Below are 17,957 nucleotides of genomic sequence, written 5' to 3'. Positions count from 1 at the left end.
CCAGCAAGAAGACTTAGGCTGGCAGGAAGTGCAGCAGATTGTGTTGCCTACTAGTTATCGACAGCAGGTCTTAAAACTTGCCCATGAAAATGTTTTGTCTGGACATGTTGGTATAACAAAAACTTACCACCGTATCACTAGATTTTTATTTTGGCCTGGTCTTAAGTCAGCAGTATCCAGATTTTGTAAATCATGTCATACTTGTCAGCTGGTAGGAAAGGCCAACCAAAAGATCCCTCCTGCACCTCTCTATCCTATTCCAGTTGTAAGTGAGCCATTTGATCGCTTAATTGTTGACTGTGTTGGCCCATTACCCAAAGCTAAGTCTGGACATCAATATATTCTGACCATTATGTGTACCTCGACCCGCTTCCCTGAGGCTGTTCCATTACGAACGTTAAAAGCTAAGGTTGTAATAAAGGAATTACTCAAATTTTGTTCTACTTTTGGATTGCCAAAAGTTATTCAGAGTGACCAAGGGTCAAACTTCACTTCCCGGGTTTTTAAACAAGCGCTAGAAACCTTGGGTATATGCCACCAAATGTCTACAGCATATCATCCTGAATCCCTAGGTGTAATAGAGCGGTTTCATCAAACCCTTAAAACCATGTTACGGCAATTTTGTGTGGAAACCGGAAAAGACTGGGTTGACGGTCTTCCTTTTATAATGTTTGCGGTAAGAGAATCTGTGCAGGAGTCCCTTGGCTTTAGCCCTGCCGAACTAGTGTTTGGTCACACAGTTCGTGGCCCCCTAAAGCTGTTAAGTGAACAGCTGCTAAATCCTAGTTCCAAAGCTTTGCCTGTTGATGACTATGTCACTTCTATTCGTGAGAAACTCCACAATGCCCAAACTCTTGCAAAATTTCATCTGTCTACAGCACAGTCTAAAATGAAGGCTCATTTTGACAAAAAGTCTGTGAAAAGAGATTTTAGTCCTGGTGATTCTGTTATGGTTTTACTTCCAACACCTGGTTCTATTTTACATGCAAAGTTCTCTGGTCCATATCTTGTTGAGAGGAAGTTGAATGAGTCAAACTTTCTAATTGCGACCCCAGACCGTAAGTGTAAAAGCCGTGTTTGTCATGTCAATCGGCTTAAGCCCTATGTAAACAGGACTAATTGTGAATTGACAGTAGGTCAAACTGTGGTTTATCCACTGACATCCTCGGTAGCCACAGTAGGTGTAATGGAAAGTTATTCCCTGAAGGAAGGTGGTTTAATGTGTAAAGAACTACCAATTTCCTCTACAAGGTTGAATAATTCTGCAATAATGAATGATCTCCCACAATTTCTTTCTCATTTGAGTAGTGAACAATCTTGTAGTTTAATGGAACTGCTTTGTGCTTTCCCTACCTTGTTTAGTGATGTGCCGGGTAGGACTAATATGTGTGTTCATGACATTGATGTTGGTGATGCTGTCCCTATTAAGCAACATCCTTACAGGGAAAATCCCAGAAAACGAGAGATTATGCAGACAGAGGTTGAGTACATGCTGCGCCATGGACTGGCCGTGCCCAGCCAGAGTCCCTGGAGCTCCCTCTGTCTACTTGTGCCAAAACCAGATAACACCTTTCGTTTTTGCACAGATTTTCGAAAGGTCAACAACGTAACAAAACCTGACTCTTTTCCCCTTCCTAGAATGGAAGACTGTGTAGATAGAGTTGGATTAGCTAAGTTTGTTACCAAATTAGACCTTTTAAAAGGTTATTGGCAAGTCCCGCTTAGCCAACGTGCCTCTGAGATTTCAGCATTTGTCACGCCTAACAGTTTCCTACAATATCAAGTTTTAGCTTTTGGAATGCGAAACGCACCGGCTACGTTTCAGCGTATTATGCATCACGTTCTGTCAGATGTAACTAACTGTGAGGTATATCTGGATGATATTGTGGTATATTCAGATAACTGGGCAGATCATGTGAAAACACTCAAAGAGGTGTTTAAACGCCTAACTGCTGCTTCTCTAACTCTGAATCTTGCTAAATGTGAGTTTGCAAAAGGAGTTGTTACATACTTGGGAAAACAAGTAGGTCAGGGAGTGGTTAAGCCTGTTGATGCTAAAATTACAGCCATTCTTGAATTCCCTGTACCCAGTAATAAACGAGAATTGAGACGCTTCCTTGGAATGAGTGGGTATTATCGAGGTTTTTGTCCCAATTTTTCTCCTCTTACAGACCTCCTTAGTACCAACCGAAAATTCTTATGGAACAGTGACTGTCAACTTGCCTTTGATGCTGCCAAAGATCTCCTCTGTCATGCTCCTGTTCTATCAGCTCCTAACTTCAAAATGCCTTTCAGCTTGCAGGTAGATGCAAGTGCTAGAGGAGCTGGTGCAGTTTTGCTACAAGAGGATGAGTGCCATATTGAACACCCTGTCTCTTACTTTTCTAAAAAGTTCTCTAAGGCCCAGCAAAACTATAGTGTAATCGAAAAGGAAGCTCTGTCACTGTTGCTCGCTCTTCAGCATTTTGATGTATATTTGGGGAGTAGCTCTAACCCTATTATTGTGTTCACAGATCATAACCCTTTGGTATTCCTTTCTCGTAATCAGCGGTTATTACGGTGGTCACTCGCTGTTCAAGAGTATAATCTGGACATTCGACACAAGAAAGGTACTGAAAATGTTATGGCCGATGCTCTATCTAGAGTTTAAAAAGGACTTTATTCTCCTTAACTATTGTGCAATCCATAAATAAGAGGGTGGACATTTGATTGCAAATTCTAGATTGCATTCTTGGTGGTGGGGGTGTTACGTCCTGAGGACGAATTAAATAAATTGTTTAATATTTATATCACTGTTAAGTTGTTTTTGTTATGTGCTCTGGCTGTCTCTCCTTCACTCTGATTGCCTTGCAGTTGATTTGCCACACCTGAGGCTCGTTAGGAGTGTTGCACAGCCACGCTATAAGAGAGCAGAGTGAACAGTGCTTGGCATTGTTCCCTTCTCCCCTGCACCAGACATGTGTAGTTGTGTTGCTAAATGTGAATTGACTTGGTTCTTTGCAATGTGTGTCTGATCAGGTGTTAAAGGTAGCATGTAACATTTGTACACATAATGATTTCTTCTTTTTTTTGTTTTCTTTATATTGTTTGGTATTAAAAGGTATTGTACTGAATTCTTATTCACATATTTACTTTAATTTGAAATGGGGAGTCGTAGGGAGATTGAGTTACCTTTTTATTTTAAGTTAATTCCTGTTTTTCTGTAGGTAGGGAGTGGAGGGTAGCATATGTTGTTTATTTATTTTCTTTTACTTGGGTAGGTCATTTAGTTTATCCCCCATTAGTAAGTTTCTTATGTTTGTTGTTTTGGTGACCTTCTCCTGAAGATTGAATATCCCCACTTTTGCTTGTTTAATAACAATAAATATAATTAAGTTTATGACTGGTTGTTGGTATGCATTTCTGGGGCAGGGGATTGAAGGGGATCCTCCACAACCGCTTTAATTTAGTTTTTTTTTATTCAATTTTGTTACTCTCTTCCAACCCTAGACTGGGAGAATTTGTAACAGCGCGGTGTTGTTGTAGAAATATCCATATTTAAAACTTTATTAACGTAAATAAATACCTTCCAGTAGCGCCACCATCTTAGACTCCTCTGTATTCAGGAGAGAGTATTAGCGTAGTGTACGCACTTTTCTTAGTGACGTATGACAAATTCGGAGTGCGGGGGCACAGAGCAGCAGCAGAGTAGCCTCCGTAGGCTGCGTAAGCTTTCATCCGGAATGCGGACGCGACTAAGATGACGGCGCTACCTGAAGGTAGTTATTTACGTTAATAAAGTTTTAAATATGGATATTTCTACAACAACACCGCGCGGATTACCCTCAGAAGACCTTTGTTTATCATCCTGGAGCCTTTTGGATTTAATTTGTGAAGGATGGACGCACTTTTTTGGACTTGAAGGTCGTGGACCCCGTAACATTACATTTAATCAACTGAAAGATCTAAAACATTTTCTAAAATATCCGAAAATGTGTTTGTCTGAAAAACGATGGACATATGCAACTCGGACAGCTTGGGGGTGAGTAAATCATGGGTTTAATATCATTTTTGGCCGAACTATCCCTTTAACGATAAGGTACAGCTTTATGTACAACTTAAGAATGACGTAGAGCTAAGAAGGGTTTCGGGGAACCCAGCCTAGATTCAGGACAATTATCAAAATATAAATTGAAATAAAAAGATAAGGAAACTCGCGAGGAAAGCATCATTGGCAGGGAAATATTTTCTCTTAATTGACGAGATAACTCATCAATGGCAGGTAAAGAGTTAATATGACTTTAAAAACTACACAACACATTTAACGTTTTAATTCTGCACGGCCTTCTTTGATATTAGAGAAAGACGCAGTATGCATTTTAAGGCAGTTTTGAAGTTTGAGATTTACTTTAATTAAAGGTGTAGTGGAGGATTTTCTCGAATTTTAGAAAGAACCGCCTTCTCCACTTTTTAAAAAATGCAATTGAACAACACTCCTGATTGACAACTAGGAGGACCAATGGTCTTGATGATCCACCCGGAAAAAGAAAATCCTCCGCAATACCTTTAACATTATCCACCCGTCAGTATCTGGTTACTACTTGGGTACATTAGGTTTAAATGAAATCCACAAACTAAACCATTGGTCTATTTGAGCTTAGAGTCCGTACTGCTTTTTTAAATGTACAAAGACTCTAGGACCTGTGCATTCATTGACGATCTCAGTTGTTGAGTGAAATCATTCTATACAAGGAAGTTCTAGCTAGCAAGTACTTTCGCTGGTGTCTTCAGCCACCTGCACTGATTGGCCGTATTCATGACTCTCAACAAATCAGATGGGCGGTGGGCGGACATTGCTCTAGTCCAGTGGTTTTCAATCTTGTCCTAGGGGACCCACTGCCCTGCACATTTTGCATGTCTCCCTTATCTAACACGCCTGATTCAGATCATCAGCTCATTAAGGGAGAGATCCATGAACAGAACTGGGTGTGTCAGTTAAGGGAGACATACAAAATATGCAGAGCTGTGGGTCCCCTAGGACAAGATTCAAAACCACTGCTCTAGTCAACTGACTAGAGTGCCCTGTTCCGTGTTTCAAGTTACTTCTGACTGCTCTCACAAAAGCCTTGGCTGCATCAGAGCAAAATAGCACATAAAATTACATTATCGGCAAATTAGCTTTTAAAATGACCAATGTTGATAATTGCCAAAATCTTTGATATCCACGTCATTAATCGGCCAGATTGATAATTGGTCGACCCCTAGTCAGGATGGAGTGTGCTGTGCCTTTGCATGAATAGTTCTTTATTGTTTGGTGACCTGCGCAAAAATTACACAGCTCTAAAAGCTGCTCCAGCATATTGTATGTTTTGCCCTGGATTCGATCTAGCTCTTCCTCATCAATTTCTGCTCCAAAGAAATCAGTTTTCTCATTAGATGGGGTTGCCTCTTGCATGTTGGATAGTAAAGACACCACCTTAAGTGTGCTAGCACCGTTATATGACGTTACTGAGAAAACTTGCCGTAATTCAACATTATATTCATGCAAGACATTATTTACAATGGATGAAATATATATGGCTGTGTGTCGTTCAGTTACCTCCCTTAAGGCACAACACAATTTTTCTCTGTTTGTGTACTGTACATTTTATGCCAAGAACGGATCGGTCTTTGCGTGTTGCCGAATCAGTTTCAAGGATTAGTAGCCTTCCCTTTAACTCATTCTTGAGCTTTTCCCTTCCCATATGAGCATCACTTGTCACCATATAATGGATATTTGAGGAGTTTATGGCAAAATCATTTCCTATAGCCTCTTGTATTGGGTCTATAATTTTTCTGAAGCCAGTGTTTTCCATTAATGTAAATGGTCTCCTGTTGACAGTTACTAGCTCTATGCATTCATCTTTTAGAACATCAGTATTCAGTTGAAAATTTAGGCCTGTTGTCTTTAGCTTTGTAACTATGACCGCATCCAGAGTTGTTTGTCCATCTTCTGTAGATGCCCGTCTTTTACTGCTTGAATCAGCAGTTTACTGTTCTGGATGTTTACATTGAATGTGCCTCTGCAAGTTCTGCCCACATTTAATATTGCACGCAAACTTGTTATATAACTTGAAAAAAATTATGAAAATGATTTTCTTGGTGTGACCTATCTAAAAAAGTAATTGAGAGTTGAATAAGCGCCCTCGACTTTTTTGCGTTACATTTTGCATTTCTTTGTATATTACTCTGGTTAAGCACTTATACATACCTTTGAACATTTGATGGATAGCCTACTTTGTGGTTATTTAAGACAAATTTTATTGGGTCGGAGAGACTGCTGTGTGGGCATTTCACTCACGCTTGATGCGCCAAAGTCAATTCATGATTTGTCACTGCCGAATTAAAATATAAAAGAAAACGATAAAGTAAAGTTTTTACACATAAATAAATACAATACAATACAATATACAAATAATCGTTTCTGTTCAAAATTGTTTCGGTCGAGCCAGTGGTTCAGGTTTTTACTTGCTCTGCCAAAATTTTCACTGGCCCCAATAAAAAAAACTGTCAGTGTAATATATGTAAAAATAATCATTTTAATAAAATAATAATAATAAAAGTCAAGTTTAATGTGTGTACATATACAACAGACATGTTCCAAAGAAAAAAAATTCCCAACCTTTCTGCTTTATCTGTAAACTAACAGGAAACTCTGCAAAATATTGCATTGTTTCTTTGGTCGTGTTTTACCCAAGTAAATGTCTGCTTCCAAGATGTTAAATAATATTGATGAAAATATATTTTAGTGACTGAGGATGAAGCACTGGCCCGATCAGGCAAGTGACAATACTTTTTACTGGCCCGAACGTCTCTCATGCTTGCCCCGGGCAGTCCTTTATGTTGAGCCCTGTGTTGTTCATTTACGATTTACAGGGTTTTTTTAACCATTCAGAGCCCTGGTCTAAATAACTCCTCAATTTATTATTTTAACAAAATGTTGCCTTTTTTTGTGTTATCATCATTGCATAAATAGGTAATTTTTTTGACCCATGCGCGTTAACTTAATGTAGAACACAAAACCTAGAAAAAAAATCTATAATTTGTAGTCAGTATAAAGTGCTGAATTACAGTGATTTCAAAAGATAAAAAACAAAAATGACCAGCCATGTGTGAAATTAAAAGGAAATAGTACGGTCTGAGTAGTCCAAAGGGGTTTAAATGTCTCGTTTCATCAAATTTAACCAATAGTAATGCTTCAACGCCATGCAATCTAAACATCACTAAATAATGCAAAGGTGAACATCCATAACCAGTTTAGCTGGAAGCACAGATTTAATCATTTGGTACCACAGGGCAGCATTGCTTCATTTATTTTTTCTGTCAGAAGGTAAGAGAAATCTCAGCGTGTAATTGTCCATATGTGTTTTTGGAGTAGCTTTTGGAGTAGCTAATTTCAGACCTGAAGTGAATGTGTACTCTTGATTAACATTTAATTTGTAGATGAAGGCTAAATTGCATAATACATATCAAATTATGTATAATACATATAATATTGTAATTTATATTAAATTGCTTACTGACGAACAAATCTGATTTTATTTGACACCAACAGTATTGGAATATTGGCACTAAGCCACAGTATGTGTCTGTATTAGGCTGATAACACTTTAAAATACCATTTACAAGAATATTATCCCATCACTAAAAATGACAGTTGATTTATGTTGTGTATAATATTCAGTAATATTTAAGATGCAAATAACCTATTTTTTATTTTATTTTATTAAAAATACAGTTATTATTGATTTATATTTATACTACAACATTCATGTTATCCCTGACTGATATGCTGTATTCTTCATCTTAATGTAATAAACATAATTGTTCATAAATGTTCAGGACAGTACAGTATATAGATGTAATCTACAGTAACTGATTACATCTAGGTCTCTCATAGTAAGACATATAGTATCACAGAATTTAAAAATTGTGATTTCTAGGTCTTACGAAGTGTTTAAGTAACTGAAATCTAAAAAAGTCATGGGAAAGTCATGAAAACATTTTAAGTAATATAAATATTAACGTCTTGCTCTGCTTCACAAAATTTCATCACTTTGATATTGTTTTTTGTAAAGTACAGCTTGTCGCAAACTATTGAGATGACATTATCAAAGTTCATTTCATGTCAAGTCCAATCAATTGTTTTCAACCGCGGGGAATCAGCCGACATTTGGGTTAACTTAGCACCCTTTTCTATACGTTATACATTATTAATACGCTCGCTTGTAAAGTTTGAAGTGCTTTTATTAATGTAAAGCTACTTTGAAACAATAAACAATTTGTCAGGCCAAAGAACACCGAAGATCCCAGTGCAGATAACAGAAAGTTTTATTGAAATAATAATGTATGCAAAACTGACAGTGGCACGTCTGGGCATAAAGCCACACCAGCGCAGACGGCTAAGTAGGGGAGCACACACTTGCACCGGGGCGAAAAACCACACACGTTCGGGCTCCGGCCAGACAACGAACGGTGGGAGAGAGTATATGTGGGCTATCCACAAAACGCCAGGGAAAAAGCGACAGTCCGGCAACAGGCACTCGAGGCAGATGGGAAGAGGAGATCCTGCGGCGGGCAGAGAGAGAGAGAGCTGGTTAGTGGTGCTGAAGGGAGAAGCCGGGCAGCTTCAGGGCTGAAGGACCCCCCTGCTGGACAGCGGCAATGCCGCGGTGAGTGTGCGCTGCTGCAAGCACAAAAGGCAGTCAGTAAAGCAGGCAGATGGAGAGTAGTCCGTAACAGGTGGATGAGAAACAGATCAGAGAGCCGTCGAGTGAACAAAGTCTTCAGTCAAACTCCCGTGTAGCAGAGAGCACAGACTGGGGTAGGAAAGATTAAATCTATTAACTGGAAACAGAGACAGCGCAGGACTAGAAACTAGCAGAGCTAGTAATTTGGCGAGTACACACACAGACGAACTTGCAATGAACAAAAGACACACAGGGATTAAATACTAAACCGATTGGGCATGAAAATAAGCTGCAGGTGAGGGACGCAGGTGAAGGAAATGACACTAATGACACCCGTGACAGAGACGCGCACGTAACTGACAGCACAGAAGCACAAACAGAGAAACAAAAATACAGAAGTCAATCAAACCAAAGTCATGACAGGACCCCGCCACGACCGCCACTAGGCGGTCCATGGGAGGGCTCACCTCGTCGCCGACGGAAGTCCACAATCAGGTCAGGGTCCAAGATGTCCCGGGCCGGTACCCAAAACCTCTCCTCCGGACCATAGCCCTCCCAATCCACTAAATACTGAAAACCCCTGCCCCGCCGACACACATCCAAAAGGGACTTAACTGTAAAAACTGGGGCACCGTCCAGAAGCTGCGGGGTGGGAGGGGAGGGAGCTGAGGGGACAGGTTTGAGGGGAGAAAAAAACACAGGCTTCAGTTTAGACACATGAAAAACTGGATGAACCCGACCGAGAGCAGGAGGCAATCTGAGCTTGACTGTCACTAGGTTAATAACCTTTTCAATACTGCATGGCCCAAGGAAGCGAGGTGCCAGCTTGCGAGATGGCCCTCGGAGAGACAGATCATTGGAAGAAAGCCATACCTTCTGCCCACAGATAAAACGGGGCGCGGGTCTACGGTGACGATCAGCCGCGGCTTTGGTCCGTCTGGAAGTTTCGAGTAACGTAATTCTAGCCCTCTTCCAGGTGCGTCTGCAACGTCGAGCGCAGGCTAGCGCAGACGGGACCACCGCATCGGGTTCTTGAGCTGGGAAAAGAGGAGGCTGAAAACCCATGGAAGCCTCAAACGGAGACATCTTAAGGGATGAAACAGGGAGAGAGTTATGTGCGTATTCTACCCAGGGTAACTGTTGGCACCAAGAGCTCGGATATTGAGATGTCAGACAGCGGAGCGCACGACCAAGATCCTGGTTAGCCCGTTCACATTGCCCGTTGGTCTGTGGGTGATAACCTGAAGACAAGCTGGCTGTGGAGCCGATCTGCCTACAGAACTCTTGCCAAAAACGGGAGATAAACTGAGGACCCCTATCAGAAACTACGTCAGTGGGCAGACCATGTAAGCGAAAGACGTGTTCTATCATGACCTGAGCCGTTTCCTTGGCAGCGGGGAGCTTGGGCAGAGGGACAAAATGCGCAGCCTTAGAGAAGCGATCGACAATGGTCAAAATAACGGTGTTACCTCTAGAACTTGGTAAATTGGTAACAAAATCAATGGCTATGTGAGACCAAGGACGGGAAGGGACAGATAAGGGCTTAAGCAGACCTACTGGGGCTTGATGAGAAGCCTTATTGCGGGCACAAACCTGACAGGCTAACACAAACTGTCTGACATCGGAGCCCATAGAGGGCCACCAAAATTGCTGATGGACGGCAGCCAGCGATCTCCGAACTCCAGGATGACAAACTAACTTGGATTCGTGACCCCAGCGGATGACCTCGGAACGGTGTGATTTCGGAACCCAAAGCAGACCCGCTGGGCACCCCTCTGGCACTTCCCCCTCCCGTCCGGCCTCCCTCACTCGCTGTTCGATGCCCCAACGCAGAGCACCCACCACTCGCCCCTCCGGGAGAATGGTTTCGTCTCTGCTAGAATCGGAAACATCGAACAGGCGAGAGAGGGCATCGGGTTTAGTATTCTTTGAACCAGGCCGGTACGAGAGGATGAAGTTGAATCGGTCAAAGAAGAGCGCCCAACGAGCCTGGCGAGACGTTAACCTTCTGGCTGAACGGATATATTCTAAATTCTTGTGATCCGTCCAGACCAGAAAGGGTTCCAAGGTCCCCTCCAACCAGTGACGCCACTCACCCAAAGGCAGTTTGACGGCCAGCAGCTCCCGATTTCCTATGTCGTAGTTCCGTTCTGCTGGGTTTAGTCGGTGTGAAAAGAAAGCGCAAGAATGCACCTTGCCATCCTTTCGTGATCGCTGAGACAGAACGGCACCAACCCCGACATCTGAAGCATCCACCTCAACAATGAACTGGGAGGTAGGATCTGGAATAGAAAGAACAGGAGCAGTGATAAACCGGGACTTTAAATTATCAAAGGCCTCCTGAGCCTCCTTACCCCAGACAAACCTCTCCTTAGTGGAGGTGAGAGCCGTAAGGGGTTGAGCAATCCGACCAAAGTTTCTAATGAATCGCCGGTAAAAATTGGCGAACCCTAAGAAACGCAGTAATGCCTTACGAGAGTCGGGGACAGGCCACTCAGCCACCGTTCTGACCTTAGCTGGATCGGGACGTATCTCACACTCGGCTATCACAAAACCCAGAAACGAAACCGACCTTCTGTGAAACTCGCACTTCTCCGCCTTCACATATAACTTATTCTCAAGCAAACGGCGAAAGACTTGGCGGACATGCTGGGTGTGTTCCTGCATGGAGGGGGAAAAGATGAGAATGTCATCAATGTACACAAAGACAAATTTGTTAATCATGTCTCTCAGCACATCATTAACCATAGTCTGGAAGACAGAGGGAGCGTTACAAAGCCCGAAAGGGAGAACGCAGTACTCAAAGTGTCCGGTAGGGGTATTAAATGCTGTCTTCCATTCATCGCCCTTTCTTATGCGCAGCAAATGATAGGCGTTGCGCAAATCTAACTTTGTGAAGAACCGTGCTCCCTGCAAAAGCTCAAAAGCAGAAGACATTAAAGGAAGGGGGTACCTATTCTTAACAGTAATGTCATTCAACCCCCTATAATCAATACAGGGACGTAGGGAGCCGTCCTTCTTTTTAACAAAGAAAAACCCCGCCCCTGCGGGAGAGGTGGAGGGACGGATGAGACCAGCACGGAGGGCATCATTAATATAACGGTCCATAGCCTCTCTCTCAGGACCAGACAAGGAATAAAGTCTACCTTTAGGCGGAGAAGTGTCTGGGAGGAGTTCGATAGAACAATCGTATGACCGGTGGGGAGGAAGGGAGGTGGCCCGAGCTTTGCTGAACACCTGACCGATATCGGCATACTCCGCCGGGACCCTGGTCAAATCAACCGCCGAAACCTGAGGGAGAGAAGAAACAGAACCTGAAACAGCAGAACCAAGACAAGACACATGACAAGACGGAGACCAAGCTAAAATAACATTGAGTTGCCAATCAACGTGGGGATTGTGTTGTGCCAACCATGCATGCCCTAAAATAATGGGTGAGAGCGAGGCATGAAGGATGTACAACACAATCTCCTCACGGTGATTGCCGGAAATAAAAAGGCTTACAGAGGGAGTGCAGTGCGTGATCTGTGCCATCTGCTGACCTCTGATGGACCAGACATCCAGGGGAATGCCGCAATCCCGAGCCAGATCCTCACTAATAAAATTGCCCTCGGTGCCTGAGTCGAGCAACACAGTGGTGGGATGATCGAGGCCAGCAAAGGACAGGGTGACGGGAAGCTGAGTGCATGAAGTCGGAGAGGATTTTCTTGAAGTGGCGCCCACCAGGACTCCCCGGTTCACCGATGGGCGGTCCCTTTTACCGGACAGGACTTGGCAAAATGACCCAGCTTGCCACAATAAAGGCAGAGGGAGTTCTGAAGACGACGCTCTCTCTCTCTCTCTCTGCGAAAGGCACATTATACCCAGCTGCATGGGCTCACTGTCCGAAGTTAAAGGGACACTGCCTTGACTGGACTGAGAGATCTCACTCTGATGGACACGGTGACGAAGTGTGCGGCGTTGATCGCGGAACAGCATCCGGGCTTCCACCCTTAATGCTAGCTCGATGATGCCGTCAAGGGAGTGGGGCAGATCGAGGGTAGCGATCTCGTCCTGAATGCAGTCGCTGAGACCCTCAAGAAACCGTGCCCGGAGTGCAGCCTCGTTCCAGCTGCAGGTCGCTGCCAAGGTCTTAAACTGGATAGAATAGTCAGTAACCGAACTCGCTCCCTGCGCGAGGCGGGCCAGCTGGGCAGCGGCGACATCTCCACGGGCCGAACGGTCAAAAAGCTTCACCATCTCCTCCCGAAACTCCTCAAAAGAATGACAGCAAGGATCCTGGGCGTCCCAAACAGCGGTGCCCCACTGGCGTGCTCTCCCTACCAACAGGGTGATAACGTAGGCGATCCGAGTGCGCTCAGTCGCATAGCGGCGAGGCTGAAGAGCAAACACCAGTGAACACTGGGACAGGAACGCCCGACAGGAGGAGGGATCACCGTCGTACGGTGGAGGGTTGGCGGCATGAGGCTCCGAATCGCGGGAATGGTGAATCCGTTCCAGACGTGATGAGAGCTCGTTAAGACGAGCGGATAAATCCTCCACTTCCCGGGCTGTTGTCGAGAGCTGATCGGTATGTCTACCCAGCCAAGCCCCTTGCTGAGCGATCGCTGAGCGAACAGAATCTGCATCTGCGGGATCCATGATGGCAAGTTCGTCCTGTCAGGCTCAAAGAACACAGAAGATCCCAGTGCAGATAACAGAAAGTTTTATTGAAATAATAATGTATGCAAAACTGACAGTGGCACGTCTGGGCATAAAGCCACACCAGGGCAGACGGCTAAGTAGGGGAGCACACACTTGCACCGGGGCGAAAAACCACACACGTTCGGGCTCCGGCCAGACAACGAACGTTGGGAAAGAGTATATATGGGGCTATCCAAAACGCCAGGGAAAAAGCGACAGTCCGGCAACAGGCACTCGAGGCAGATGGGAAGAGGAGATCCTGCGGCGGGCAGAGAGAGAGAGAGCGTTAGTGGTGCTGAAGGGAGAAGCCGGGCAGGTTCAGGGCTGAAGGACCCTCCTGCTGGACAGCGGCAATGCCGCGGCGAGTGTGCGCTGCTGCAAGCACAAAAGGCAGTCCGTAAAGCAGGCAGATGGAGAGTAGTCCGTAACGGGTGGATGAGAAACAGATCAGAGAGCCGTCGAGTGAACAAAGTCTTCAGCAAAAATGTGTAAGTTTGGTTCCGGTCTGTAGTTTAGACTTGAATCCCAAAAGTGGTTTAATAATCATTACATCTGTCTTATTAGACTTTAGCAGAAGGAAGTCGTTTGTCATCCATTAATTTCCAACCCTAATAAAACTTTAACAGCTATTCATAGTCTTGCTGGTTTCCACAAAAGATACAGGAATGGAACCAAACTCTAGATACTGTATGTCTCTAGGGGCAGGGCTCAGCACCCCTGGAGTGGATGTTTTAAATGAATCATAATTTCTCTTAATAGAGTTGCAGCAAGTGACTCAGTTGTAGTTGAGCATCACAGTTAAAAGACGTTTTAATTGGATTATAATAACCTGAGACTCTGAACTTTCTTTCTCTCCATCACATTGCATAATTCATGCTGCGACTAAAGCTACGTGACTTTATTTCAGCCTTACGGGTTTTTTATAGATTATCTTTTAATAAGGCACATAAGCTTAATGCACATTTCGCAAAAAGACCTTTTTGAATCCAAAAAATATATATTTTAATCCAAAAATATATTTTACAAGCCTGTACACTGGCAAATAAAGATAAATATTTTATTTAAAATGGCAAATCTTAGAAATGCAGTTCATAGTAAAAATATTAGGTTTCTTCCCTTTGGCATTGGCTCCATCCACCCTTTCGTTTTTCTGCTCAATGTTTCCTATTCACATTTCATGCATGTTTGCAGACAGATCAATCCAAAGCAGCATTATATCTGTTTGCATGTTCCATAGAAATTGAACCTATAGGCTTGCTGTTGCAGGTGGCATGCACTACTAGTTGAGCCACAGAAGCACTACTATTCTTGGCTGTTTTCATGGAACCTTTATCATCAGTTTTGCTTCACTGTCTGTTAGTCAACCCACGCATGTCATTGCTACAGTACCAGCTATTGCAGCAGCTCGACAGAACCTGACCATTTCATTTCCCTCAAGCTGAATTCTCAGTGGAGAGTCAACTGTTGTGCCATCCTTTTATGATTCTGTAATTTTCTTTGTGTACAAATCAGTCAGCCGTCCTACGCCCATACTTCCCGCTGCCTTCACATCTGCTACAGTTTCAAAAGCTCCTCACTGTTCTTTGTATTAGGTCTTATACCTCTTTGCATGGGGTTTGGTGGCTATGGCCACACTGGCACCTGGTTTATTAGAAAATCATGTTGATCTTCTTTGAGCACAGGGCTCCAATAGGGATTTTGCATAGGGCGTCAATATGGCTAACTGCATAGTCCTAAAGACACTGATCAACATTTTGCTGATTCTGACACCGTATGTATGTCATCAGCTGTATCTACATTATATGTATAGGATAATGTACAACCAACCGGTTGTTATTGCAGTATAAATCCCGACAGGATGATCACAGAGAGGTCTTGTGTCACCACTTATTTGTGATAACAACCTAGCTGAATGCACATTCTCTCGCTTATTATAGTCTTTGTGTCACACAAGTACCTATATAGACACAAAATATTGGTTTGATATATTTTATTACTGTAGTTTATTTGTAAGACATTCAAACCTTCCATGAAAGAATTTCAAAGTTTCAAGCAAGACGAACATGCATTTGGTGTATTTTTTTCTATTAAATCCACATGTTGTTCTAAATCTGTATGAATTGTTTTTCTGATGAACTCAAAAGAAGATATTTTGATAAATGATGGTAAGCACACAGCTGATTGTAACTATTGACTTTCATAGTAGAAAAACAAATACTATGGAATTCAATGGGTACCATCAACTGTGTGCTTACCATCTTTAATCAAAATATCTTCTTTTGTGTTTATCAGAAAAAAAGAAATTCATGCAGATTTAGAACAACATAAGACCTTTTGGGTGAACTATTGCTTTAAAAACTGCTAGTAAATAAGTGCAATTCAGAATCTGAATAAAAAATATAAAGGGGCAGTTTCCCGGACAGGGATTAGCTTAAGCCAGGACTAGGGCTTAGTTTAATTAGGAAATATAACTAGTTTTAACCAACATCCCTTTGTTACCACCTTTATTGACGTAAAAACCACATGAAAACAGTGTCGTAGACAAAATAATGCATAAGTTTGCGTTAGTGTATAGCATCTACTCGCTTGTTTATGATAGGTTTGTTGACCTGAAAACTTAATTCTGTGTTCGTTCCATATCGAATGGGACTAATACCATAACATTATGACTAACAATTTAGTTTTGAAAACTACATGAAAGCACACATAATGAAATAAAACAATGTCATCAAACGTCTGATTCCTGTCTGATTGATGGCCATCAGCGGTTGAGTTAAAGACAACAAATCTCGTCATTCCATGCTGCTTCAGAGCGTAATTAATCTACGTCATTGTTATTGCTTTGATTGTGCGCCCTCTTGCTGCAGATTCTACAAATTGTATCTTTAATCAACAATTATAATTTAGCATAATACATACTAATGTGACTAAAGAGCTTACATTTACTAGTGGATTAACCATTACAGAAACCAAAAATGTTTTGTTAGTCATCAATCTGTTAGTTCAGGGTAGCTGTGGCACAAACCTTGCATTTGGTGGTGGTTTATTACATTTGTTAAGCACTGTACATTTGCATTTAATAACCATTAACATGCTAAAACAATGTTAGTTTTTACAACAGACTTTTAAAGCTGTTTTGTATTTACCTTTAACTCTTTCCCTGCCATTCACTAGATAGCTCCTCATTTAAGAGAAAACATTTGCATAAAAAATTTGTTACTGATGAGGTTTTATGGTTATCTGTAATACTGTGATTATCCACGAGATGGAACACTTCCCTAATTTATAAAAAAAACTGAAGCAATTTTTTACACTGCATTTATGTTTTGATAATCGTTCTGAATCTGATCTCTATCAATATTCCTTTACAAAAATGCAATAATTTCAGCTTTTTTGCTAAAAAAAAATTTTGCTAGAAAAATACTTATATTTAAGAATTTATAAGCAGAGAAAAAAATATTGATAAGATTAAACGGTTTTCCGGTTTTTTTTTCCGCAGCAGAGGGTCTGTTCTTTAATTTGATATATTTGTATGTTTATATATTTTTTAGAATAAATTTTTCCTGAAAGTTTTTTTTATTTTGAAAATTACAAAAATGCTTGCAGGCAACTTTTCAAAAAAAAAAAAAAAAAAAAAAAGGCTGGCGGCAGATGAGTTAAACAGCTGATGTTAAGGTCATTTTTATTGTATGTATAAATTTCCCCTCAATTTTACACAGAACTTTAATAGTTTATCACGTGAACTCTTCAAAATAGAGACGTTCCCCATGAATGGTTCCATAAAGCACCTTTAACATCTGAAAACCTTTATGTTTCACAAAAGGTTCTTTGTGGTGAAAAGGTTCTTCAGATTATAAAAAAAAAAATTCTAAGGACTTTTGTAAAATGGTTCCTATAAAGAGCCTTTTAAGCACCTTTATTTTTAAGAGTGTAAATATGGACCTCAGGTTTGACAACAATTTGACAAACATATTTTACTGATTTTACTTTCTTTTATATATTTGCTGGATTGATATTTTATTATATGATCCCTATAATAAAATACTGTGCAATACAATTGATTATTATACTGTGCAATTCAATGGATTATTTACTTGCATGTATTTATTAAACCACATTCAATCTGCATTTACCAGATGGATCACAGAGGAGTGGGAGCATTGTACTAAAACTTGTGGGAGTTTGGGGTACCAGATCCGCACGGTGCGATGCGTCCAGTTCCTTCATGAAAGCACAAATCGCTCCATCCACAGCAAGTACTGCAGTGGAGAAAAGCCTGAGATCAGACGACCATGCAACAGAGTGCCCTGCCCAGCCCAATGGAGGACCGGAGCCTGGTCGGAGGTATGTACACACAAAAAGCTTTATTTATCAACCTTAAAGAATTTGGGTTTTAAGAGTCTCAGTATATACATTTTGACAGTGAGCAAATGGTTCAATTACAGTTCATTTCGAAGAGCTGAATAGAAAGAAATGTTTAAATTCACGACTATTTAATTGCCTAAAATATGAATCTAAAATACCTAAAGGATAACTCCACCACTCATAATGTCCCAGTGGCCCTGA

The 17,957-nt window shown here is 41.8% G+C and overlaps 1 protein-coding gene across 3 annotated transcripts in view; it reads left to right on the top strand.

Annotated features, from left to right (window-relative positions):
• adamts3 (ADAM metallopeptidase with thrombospondin type 1 motif, 3) overlaps positions 1 to 17,957 on the top strand; it is a 169,963-nt gene that overhangs the window by 130,165 nt on the left and 21,841 nt on the right. For all 3 annotated transcript variants that reach the window (XM_065267191.2, XM_065267190.2, XM_065267189.2), the window contains one exon: positions 17,528 to 17,735. In XM_065267191.2, the coding sequence (XP_065123263.2) occupies positions 17,528 to 17,735 (208 nt within the window). The remainder of the gene's footprint in view (positions 1 to 17,527; positions 17,736 to 17,957) is intronic.

Source organism: Paramisgurnus dabryanus, chromosome 5, assembly GCF_030506205.2.
Source record: "Paramisgurnus dabryanus chromosome 5, PD_genome_1.1, whole genome shotgun sequence".
NCBI lineage: Eukaryota > Metazoa > Chordata > Actinopteri > Cypriniformes > Cobitidae > Paramisgurnus > Paramisgurnus dabryanus.
The sequence above is the reverse complement of the archived record's forward strand: the minus strand, read 5'-3'. Positions and strand labels throughout refer to the sequence as shown.